Source organism: Drosophila tropicalis, unplaced genomic scaffold, assembly GCF_018151085.1.
Source record: "Drosophila tropicalis isolate 14030-0801.00 unplaced genomic scaffold, ASM1815108v1 contig_878, whole genome shotgun sequence".
Classification (NCBI taxonomy): domain Eukaryota; kingdom Metazoa; phylum Arthropoda; class Insecta; order Diptera; family Drosophilidae; genus Drosophila; species Drosophila tropicalis.
In genome coordinates, this window is record NW_027173374.1 from 16,678,081 (window position 1) to 16,689,572 (window position 11,492).

General features: G+C 37.3%; 1 protein-coding gene across 1 annotated transcript; it reads right to left on the bottom strand.

The window, feature by feature from the left end:
- Positions 1-3,609: 3,609 nt before the first annotated feature.
- dpr4 (defective proboscis extension response 4) lies at positions 3,610-11,492 on the bottom strand. The gene is given in 6 exon segments (XM_068299911.1): positions 3,610-5,579; positions 5,707-5,964; positions 6,131-6,215; positions 6,217-6,342; positions 7,623-7,777; positions 10,664-11,492. Coding segments are annotated over 6 exon segments (1,002 nt in total). The 5' UTR covers positions 10,779-11,492; the 3' UTR covers positions 3,610-5,316.

Below are 11,492 nucleotides of genomic sequence, written 5' to 3' on the forward strand. Positions count from 1 at the left end.
TCCATGCATTTAAACAATTTTCATTTTATTTCATTTCGCAAATGTTTTTGTTTTTTTTTTTTCTGAATGGTTTTCTTCTTTCACTTTGCTGTTTGGCTTTTTGAAAAATGATGATGAAAATTTCATAAATATGCCCGTTGCGTTTTCCAACCATTCGCAATTCGTTTCTAAACCATTAACTTTTGGCAGTCACTGTGCCAGCATCTCTGAATGTGAAAGAAAGAGAGAGAGAAAGAAAGAGTGAACGAGAGTGTGTATAACATATCGTTAAATATTTAACGCTTTTAAGTGTTTCCAACGTTCTCCAATAACCGAATATTGGTCAAATTCGACATCATATTTTGCGGCTAGCTAGAATGAGTGAGATGTCCATCTCCATCTTCATTTGTCCAAGTCCCTCTACACCTTTCCTCCCTTTTGATGCCAGCATTTTCTTTAGGTACGTATTACGAATGTATTAAATTTTTCAAAGAAATATCGATGTATGAATATTCTGACCTATCCTCAATAAATTTCATGCCAAAAAAACGGAACGCACAGCGAGAGACGTGATTTTCAGTTTACGCACGCTTGCCGCACCTAAACAGGGGAGTTACTTGAGAGAAACACGGCAGGAGAGGCAGGAGGGTAGGTGTGACTAAGAGGACTATGAGGACGGGGATCAGGGATTGGTATTAGTTACGTTTTGGGGTCGTCTACCCAACAAGAACAACAACAGAAAGAAGAGGAGACCGAAACTGTTTTGCTGTTTTCTAGAGCTTGGCACGTATTTTGGATTTCTGCTACATTTGAACTTAATATTTCGTCCTCACTCTCAGGGTGTGTGTGTGTGCCCCTATGTGTGTGCTTTCTCTTTCTTTCACTCCGTTCTCTCTCACTTTGCTCGTTTTTTGCAACGTCTCTGTTTTAGTCTGGGGAATTTCTTTGGCGTGTTAATGCCTTTTGGCTATCAATTGGCCATTATGTGCTGGGGGTCTTGGACCCACCACCACCACCATCAACAACACCAATGCCACACCGGCCGACGCCGCCTCTTCCGCTACATAACCATTACCAGCTCTGTAATTCCGTTGTGATTTGGGATTAGGTCTGGGCCATACTCGTCGCAGCGCATGAACACGCTATAAAAATATCTTGGCTGTAGGCAATTGAATAAATTGTGACCTTTACATTGATTCGATGGCCGCCGCATCATCTTGGGCCCATCTTGGAGTAAATAAGAGTTGAAAAACCATTTATTTCTTTTTGACTTTTCTACCCTTTTTGCCTTAATGGGGTGGGACCCGATATTCTCCCCCCATACCTCCATGTGGTGGTCAGTGTCCCTTTAGCTGTCACACGTAAGCTGGTAGAGTCAGAGTTTTATAAGTCCATTTTGTGTGTGTATTTGGTATTTTTAAATCGAAATATAAATAAATATGTTTTTGTGTGCTGCTAGAGGGCCGCTAGTTTTCTCCTCTCTTTTTCCCACCCTCTCCCTCTCTCTCTCTCCGTCTTCATCCCAACGTGTTTTGCTCTATCTGTTGACCCAGAACCCGCATCCGTACACATATGTACGTTCATATTGACCACAAGTCGGTCTATTAATACGCGCAAATAAGCCGCTTAATTAGTGTTTCATTTACCATGACGTGGGTGGGCTCGTGGGGTTAGCAAGGATGGAGCACAGCATAATGCTGTGGCCAAAAACTGTCGGATTTAGGGACCGGGCCCACATGGCGTATGCATAATGAAGACGATCGAAGCCATGCGAACGAGCCAAATCGGACGTTAATTAAATGTTGGCATAATAGGATAAAAACTTTTGTTTTTAATGCTGGTTTTTCCACCACATCCCCCGCCCTTATCTTAGATTCCGTCGTGATAGTATTTTTAATCTTAACACCGAAACTAATAAACACCTTACCTTAATCGCTTCATAACATCCATTTCATATTTGTTTCATCATAACTTTCTTACACTGAAGAACAAAACCAAAACAAAACAAAAACAAAAAAAAACACTCTCTTCTTTTATTTCAGTCCACTCACGCGCAAAAAAAAAAACACACACACATACACAAAACTTTTGCCGCTTCTCGCCAAAGGAGCCCCTTTATGTCCACGAGAGCCTCACATATTTTTTCGCGCTCATATTCTTGTTAGAACGACAAATTGGTAAGTTTCGTGAACCGACAAACCGATTTAATTATTATCTTAATCATTTTGAACTCCAATCACAAAATTTTATTTCACTTTAATTTGTGTGCACTTTTAACAGCAAAAAAAAAAAAAAATTTAACGCGCGTAAACACGCAGAGTTGCCAGACACTCGAAATAGTCGAGATCGAAGTGACTTCGATAACTAAATCTCAAACGTCTGGCAGCGCCGTCAGTTTCATTTTTTACGGTGGTAGCTTTTGCTTAATATTATTAAATAAGTGCTTCTTGAGTCCTCAAAACTATTTTATAATCAATATCACGCTTTCAAATCGAATCCACAGGAGTTAACGAATACAACAAATTGGCGGCAAAATAAATAACATTTATAAAAAGAGCGCGTAGTTTGTGTGTGTGTTTTTCTTTCTTTTTCTTTTGTGTAATACTATGAAATAAGTGCTTCTTGAGTCCTCAAAACTATTTTATAATCAATATCACGCTTTCAAGTCGATTCCACAAGAGTTAACAAATACATGTTTTTTTTTTTTTTTATTTTTTTTTTTACTTGTGTTTCGAAAAGTGAGAAAGAACAAAAGAAGAGAGTGAGTAAAACAAGAATGAGCGCAATGCGCTCTTAGCTTGACTCAAGCTTTGATTTTATTAAATCATTTTGGTACCAAGAATGAGCAATTGGAAGAATGAGAAGTGAAATATTTATAAACAAGAAAGACGAAAAAAGGTAAGTGAATTTTAAGTTATACAAATGTATTTTTTCGCTATACATACACATAAATTTACCGACTTCTGTGACAGCTCAGCGTATTATATAATAATTAAATTAAATTAAAAATTCCTGATTGTTTGTTTATCTACTTAAATGAATGGAACTAGGACCTTAATTTACTTTCAACGGATTAAAGTGAAACAAAGTGATTTTTGTACAACTAAGTTTACATTGAAAATCATTTGACAAAAAGACCACATGTATCCGACAGCCCTTCCAGGAAAAGTGGTCCAATGCTTAGCGGCGACTTTAATAGGACAGATTGAGTCGTTTAGAATCCAATTCTTGTGAAAATGGTTCTCTGCCGAGGACATGGTCGAATGGCTTTTGGGCCCATTGTCCATAGCTATAAAAGTCAATCCCGAACAAAAAAGAAAAACAAATGTCACATAATCGTTCTTTTCTTTTGACCTTTTCTATGTGCTTAACTTTGTCGTTTTATAGAATTATTCTGACACTTGACTAAATATGTATGTACATTTAATTTTTTACTATATTACTTACTTTGCATTTTAAATTCTTTTTGTCAAACAAACTTGCATTTTAAAGTGCACAGATATCTATACATATGTACATATGTATGTAGATATTTTAAGTTCAATAAAAAGTCCAAGTAATATATTTATATTTTTTTTTAACCATAACCATACTTTTATTATGGAGAAACATTTTCATTTGCATTTTTAAAACAGAAAACATATTTTACCTCTTTTTTTGTTATATCATACTGCTTCTTGGTTTGTTTGTGTTTCTGTTTAATGGGGATTCGAAAGTTGATCAACTTGGGGGCATTTTTGTTTTTGTTTTTATCTTATTGCATAAAAGTCTTATTAAGACCGCTTAAAACCGAGCGCTAAATTTACAATCGTTTGTTTGGTTTTATTCATGAATATTTTACACAGTAACTGGATGATGGACTACATAGAACTTTTCAATAAGTTTTTCTGTCGTATTTCCTATCTTTTGTTTTTCGTTATTTGTTAAATTTCGGCTGACAACCAGATATACAATACTATAGTTAACTAAGAGTCTAAACCACATTCAGATTGAACTTTTATCAAATTTATATTGTATTTCCATTTTTTTGTTTTTGTATTGATACAGAGAACTGCTGAATTGCCTCCTATTAGACTTTATTATTCTTGCATAAATAAATAATACCTAGTTAAATTAAAAAAAAAACAGTGAAACTAAAAAAAATGAGGCTTATTTGCTTGATTTATTTTTTTTTTTTTTTTTTGTTTCTTTTTGCCGTACATTTTATTTTATTCGATTTTTGTCGTTATTATTGCATTAGTCATTTATTATGATATTTTTCGTTATGCCTCAATATAAACTGAATCAAAGTTGCATGTAATTTGGCTGGACTTTTGTTTGTGTGTGTTTTTTGAAAATTTTAAAGTGATTTGTTTGTTTTTAAAATTCTATAGGTAGGTATAGCGTATATATTATATATATGTATATATGGATGTGAGTGAGTGAGTGTGTGTGCATGTCAAACATGAAATGAAATGAATTTTAAATGAATTGTCAACAAAGGAAAGAGAACAACAACAATGTGCAGGGATGGCAGAGTCAAGAGTTTGGGCCAATTTTCGGGAGTGACACGTGCGCCCCGCTTGGGTTTGGGAGCTCTTTCTAGGCAATTACGCGTTACTTTTTTTCACGACAATGGTTTTAATTTAAACAACAAGAAAATAATGTTCATTTCGGCGTACCGAAGCTGTAATACCTTGCAAAGCATCTAAGAGAGTGTATTTTAAATGTTATTCCATAAAGAACACTTTATACTGGCAATTCGGACCAACAAATGTTTGGGGAAAGTTGTGTTCAAGTACCTACTGACAGAAGAAAATAAAGAGAAAGAGATTTTAAATTTTGTTGGGCAACAAAGTTATATTAATAAGAGTCATCTAGTTTAAAACATGAAATAGACTTTTAGATGGAAATAATGTTCTCCTCAAGCAAGAGTATTGAAAAAGTCTTGTCGACAAAAAGATACTCCCGGTTAGACATGCCAGATGAATGATTCCTGAATTTAATTAATCTTAGTTTATGGGCATATTTTGTTGTTGTTTTGTTTCTTATACAGTTGCTTCATAATACTCTCATTTTTCTTTGGGTTCTTTTCTTTCTGCCATGAATAATTCTTATAGATAATACTTATTAAAGGACACGTTCATTTATATACACTAGTTCATTTCCATTTCTGCCTTCCTTCCTTACTTCTGTCTGTCCGTCCGTTCGACCGTCCGTTTACTACCAACTATCAACCACCAAAACACACATACACATTAAATGCATCATTAACACTACACAGATGAGACGATGGAGAGCAGCCCCAACTAGGCCGGGGCTGTCATTCAGCTAGCGACGACGAGGATGGCTGCACCATCAGCTCCAACTCCGAGTCCGGGTCCAACTTAAGCGATGCCATGCCTCTGGCAGCCACGAAATTAAGACACTGCCGCCGCCACGGAAAATGCTTTGAGCAGTGCTGCTCCAGTTCCAAGTGACAGCCACCGCAACTGTCGTTGTCGTCGTAATGGCAAGTAAAGGCACTGAATTCCAGCGCAAGGAGCTGGCACTACTATTGCCATGCTGCATGGCTGCCGGATGCTCACCGTTTATGACATGCACCACAACCGAGGCGGAGTCTGCGTGGGGACCCAAGAGGAAAGAAGAGAGAGAGAAAAAATGGAAATGCCGCAAGTAAGAAATGTCTTCTTAATTGCCAAGGGGCACAGACTAAAGATGGGCATGTGGGAATGGGTCGAGGTATACCTGAGCTGCTCGGCGAGCACGTGTAGTTGCCCGAGTCCGCTGGCGTGGCCTTGGCTATCAGCAGTTTACTGGTGCGCGTGGAACGCTCCGTGATGACATTAATGCCGCCGCGCTGAGAATAATTCATGACCCGCTTGCCTTTGTACCAGTAGATGAACGATGGTGGCACCGGCGACTGCATCGCCAGGCAGGTGAGATTGATGTCGCTGCCGCTCTTGATGAACAGCTCGGCATTGCCCAGGATTTTAGCACGCGACACTGCAAAACAACAACAACAACACAAGAGAAACAAACAACGAGAATATAAAAAAAACGCCAAAATAATTGCTTTCGTGGAATGGGCTCCTGCCGTCCTCCTTCTGCTCATTCCACTTAACCATAGAAGCCGCCCACACGGGGATTGCCATTTAGTATACACACTCACCCACAACATTCAGTCGAAAGCCTTGACTGATTTTCGGCTCTGTAGACACTTGACACTCATAGGTGCCCGAATCACGAGGTTGGGGGGGACGATATACGGAGAGTCCATTCATCCGAACCTTCCGAGTGCAGTGACTGGAAACGCTGATCATTGGTGTAGGTAAGAATGCCAACGGTAAGTATGTGCAGATCACGTTTACGAATCCAAGATACCTGAAAGTAGAATACAATCCCCATGGGAAATGTTTGATAAATGATTTATGGAAACTTCTGAAGAAGAAAGTTGTACATTGCATTCGAATTAAACATTGACGAACTTCATCTTGTGAAAATTTTATATTTTTAGACAAAATATTTTCCTGAATTCATTTTTGATATGCTAATACAAAAATAAAGTGATTCACTACTTGGCAAATTAATCATTTACTGCATCAAATTAAAACACTTTGTAAAGTGCGTTTAGAGTTCAGTTTTGTATCTTAGTTCTGCAAAGTTTTCTAAAACACGAACAAATTCACTTTCGACCTCAATTATGCTAAATACACGTTCAAAAACTTTGCCAGCTAAACTTTAATTAATAAAATAAAAGTTTTTTATGCAACTATCATGACGACGATACTGTTCCAGTTGAATAAACTTTATTTATATCTATGTCAAAATGTCAAATATGAAATTTCAATATAGGAAATAGAGCAAAAGAGGCGTGAAAATTGTTACTTTGTGGAAACGTTCAGCTATCAATTGATGAGAGGGGGAAGTTTTTGTAACTATCTTGGGTGTATAGATGACTAGGTTGGTGGGTGGGTGGTAGTGGGTGAAGGGGCCAACAGTGAGACATTGCCAATTAGCTGCATATAAGGCTAGACAATGCGCTGGCATTTTGGATTAGGGCACGGGTTGACTGGCTCTAGTTCAGCTTGGCGTTAATTACTCAATTCAACTGTCTCGGAAAAGTTGGTCGACGACTGTCGCCAGGGCGAATGTTGCTGACATCGTTGTTGTCGTTGTTTCCTGGCTCGTTGCAAGGATGAGAGATGGCAAAGGAATGGGAGCAGAGTAGTACGGACAGCGTAAAATTTATTACACCGCATAATTGCACAGCCACAGTGCTTTCGAGGTGGTGGCAGGATTCGTGGCCAGGCTAAAAGGCCACCCAACAACAACAGGAAAGGAACCGAAGGAAGGAGAAGAATGAGCGAGCGCCTGTTGTTGCATTTGCTAACAAATCGCTCCGAGCGGAAGCGAAGCCGTGTTACAAATGTGCAAACCAGCAAACGACAAGGATGGCAATAGTCTCTAAGAAAGGGAGACAAGCAGTGAGAGAGTAAGAAGAAGAGACGACTGTTAGACCACCAACTTTATGGCGTAATCTTTTAAAAGTAATCTACAAATCTGCCATGCGGACGCCGCAGGTCGTTTGTTTGCCTTATGCCTTATGCGAATATAATGTTTGCTTGGGGCATTTTAATTGCTACCCCCGACTACCGACTTACCGCCCGATCTCCCAGATTTCTGACCCGACAGTGCATCAGAGCCGCCTGGCCCACCGTTGCCGTGACCTCTCGACGCGACGAGTTGTCGAAATAGGGCTGCGAATACGGCGTTTCCCAGTAATGTGGAGGCACTTCGCTGATGACCACACCGCATTCTGTGGAAAAGAAAAGAAACACAGGAAAAACCATGAAACGCCAGCGAACGCCAGTTATTTCACATTATTGACTGCGTGTAGCTCGATTCTTATCGCACACAGACCCAGGACATGGCCCAGTATGCCTGGCCTCCATCTTGATCCTGAAACTTACCCAATAGCAGGACCAGCCAGAACAGTTGTATAAAGCAAATCACTTTCAATGGGCTTGGGTTGTCTGTCGACATATTTTACGCTTGCGATATATATATATATATATATATATGTATATATATTCTTGATGCTTCCGTTTATTGTTGCTAAAAATTCCGAGACACAAGACAAACTGTGTTTGATTTAATAGTCTGCAAAAATGAGAAAATGGGGCAAAGGAAATAAAATATTACCGCAAATGTTTCTTTCATGAGATACAAATGAGAAATGAATAATTAAATGTCTAAACAGGAGAAGGAGGGCACAGATACCTAGAGAAATCTGAAATGCTATTTGTTAACTGTTTATTGTAATTAAAAATAAAAATAATTTAAACATAACTTATGCGAAAGTTAAATAAATGATTAACCATTAGCAAAATTTAAGCCTTTCAGAAAGAGTTACTATCCTTTTTCATTTTTCTCTCCAACTTATTTTCCTGGAGAAGCGACACAATAGAACAAAAGAAAAAAAAACTTTTAATAATTATTTTTAAGATTATTTCTCACGTCTTATCCAAAATTTCTAATGAATAATCTGCCATAGAGTGTGAGGGAACCAAAACCGACTCCTAAACTGTTAATCAAAACTAATAATCTTTATTATGAACGTGTGCAGATCTCTTTTCAATTTCGATTAAAATTTCGGATTCCATTCCAATCACAAAATTTGAGCTAAACATTTTTGAAATGATATAATATGATAAACAAATACAAATTTCTTCATTTCATGAAAGTGGGCTAACACTTCTCCATCAGATAAATAAAAGACATTAATTATTGGCTCAAACCTGGAGCACAAAATAAAAGGGTTTTTGGACTTAAATGAATGTTAATCACGTCAATTTAAATAACGCAACATTAAAGTATTTTTAAAAATATTTAAAGCTAACTTTCAGATTTGAATTAGCTTTGTGGGCAATCACGATAACGAAATAAGTCAATCAATTCTAATTAAGCTACGATCCTGTAATTTTAAGGATAATATTACTCAAGGACTAATATTGGTAGTGTACAAATATTTTAATCAACTGAATTAATCCAGTCAACATAATTAATAATTGTTCAAGCCGGTGTAAAAAAAAAAAAAAAAATATTATCGCTTACAAGAGATAATCCTACATGCGATTTTTGTGCTCCTTTTCATTCATTTTTATCGACCGTATAATCACATGTATGGTCACTTGAACAATTGCTATGCATTTATGTTTAAGTGAAGTTTATATGGTTTATTATAAAATAGAAATGAAAAACAACCATTAAATCGAACACTACCATTTACAATAAAAGGAAATAAAAATAAATGATAATTGAACATGTTTTGTCGGTTCGAGCAGGTGAAGACAAAGACCCTTGGGAAAGTACACAATGTGAAGTGTATTCGTTTTATTGATTGCTTTTTATACCTGAATATATTATGTAGAGAAACAGAGATAGAGGATGTAGAGCGAGAGAGAGAGAGAGGAGGAGAGTCGCATTCTTGTTTGTCTATTTAAATTGACTTTTTGTTCGTTTCACACAAATTCTTTTTAATGATACAATTAAGTGAATTAGGTTGCAATATTTTTTCCTAACCAAATTGATTTTAATGATTGATCTATTGCCTAGCTTATTGATTTTCGCCAACGCAAAATCCACATTTTATATTTATGGGATATATTTGTTGTATAAGTAGGGACAATTTAATGTAAAAATACAAGTTTATCTAGTTGATAAAGCAATTACTTGAAAAGAGGGGGAAAAAAAAAGAAACTATTTGCTTCTTCTTTATGCGCGAAAACTTTATTTCTTTCTTTCTGTGAAGGATGAAATTAAAAAGTTTTCTCTGAAGTTAAGTTTATAGCTAAACGACCTTGTCAACTAAGTATACATATATTGTAGTTTTATTTGTAGCCAAACTTGATAAACAAAAGAAGAGACAAAGGAAATAATGTTAAGAAAGCAAATAGGGAGAGCAGACAATGAGAACAGGGCCAGTGGAGGGAGGGGTGCTATTTGATTTGCCTCAAAGATATTAACCATGGGCAACCATAATTTATTACACTTATTTTGAGTAACTAATCCCCGAAAAGCAAGTCACTTCCTCCCTTCGAATCCAAAAAGCTAATTCCCTGAAAAGAACTGAACTCTGAAAATAAAAAAAGGGACAACAAGAAAAATTCCATGAAAATAGATGAAGGACGCGGATTGGTGTGAGCTGTGGGTGGGAAAGTATTCATAATCCTAGTCATTACTCAAAAATATTTGTTGTCAGTCCAATTAGCTGCGTGACTCGTTCTAGGGTCAAGGGGCTTTTGCCTTGCTTTTGGGTCTGGGAGTTATTTGTTTTGGTCATTTGTGTGTGTGTGTGTGTGTGTGTGTGTGTTTCTTTGGTCAGTTTGTTCATTTTTCGCAGCTATTACAAAGGAATTATCGCCTGTCCCAAAGCCACCCGCTTTTTCTTTTATGGAAATCAAACAAAAGTCCTCCTCCCATAACGAAGGAAAAGAAAGAATATTATTATAATATTTTCTTTTGCTTTTCTTCTCGACACAACATTTGTCAGCGTCATAACCCCGCGACCCTGAACCGTGTCCCTTAGCCAGCTAGCTAGCTGTTGCCCTTATTTATTATTTCCTTTTTTTATGTTGTCCTTTTTTTGGTTTCTCTGTCGCATATTAAAAATTCCAAAACAGACAGCTTGACATTCACTTACCAGACTTCAGGCTTGACAAGCTTCGATTTGAAATACCAGCCAGAAGGAGGTGCAACCTTAGCCTCATCCCCAGCAGTAGCATCATCATCATCATGGTCACCTTATTGGGATCCATTCGCACAGCTAATTGAGTTACAATCTCTGTATATGTATGTATGTTTCAGTTTACTTATGGGTTCTGGATTTTTTTCGATAGTCGATTGCGCAATGGCAAGTAATTTCACATATCTTGTTTAGCCACATTTCCAATTACATCTTTCAATTTGTGTTCACAGTTTTTCTCATCTATATTTTTAGTTTTTTGTGTGTGTTCTTTCCGGATTTTCAAATATTTCCGTTCTTAGCACTCCAACAACGACTCGACGACGCGATGGACACGACACGCAAGAGGTGAAACAGCGACGACGACGACTTTGGCTTTTGTATTATTATTTTTATGTATATGTAAGAAGCACATTAGGTTGTCGGCCCTCCTCACCCGTACACACACATTTATATACATATATATATATGTAGGAAAAGGTATACCACACACCAACACACACAATCACTCGTCACTCAGTCACTGCCACACAGTCTCTCGCCCACACTTAGCGTCGGAGTAGAGTAGTCCATGATTATGATGTTTCCCTGTGTGTATATTCCCCGTCTCGAACGTGACCAAAGCGTTTGGTTGGGATTTGGTTATTAAATGACTCTTCTGGCTTGTTCTTGTTGCTTTATTATTTTGTTGTCTTTATCTGTTTTCATTTTAAATGTGGCACAATGTAAGTTCAAAATTGCAGTTAACATGGATGACACGAAGCGCACGTCCATCCTTGCGGCAGGA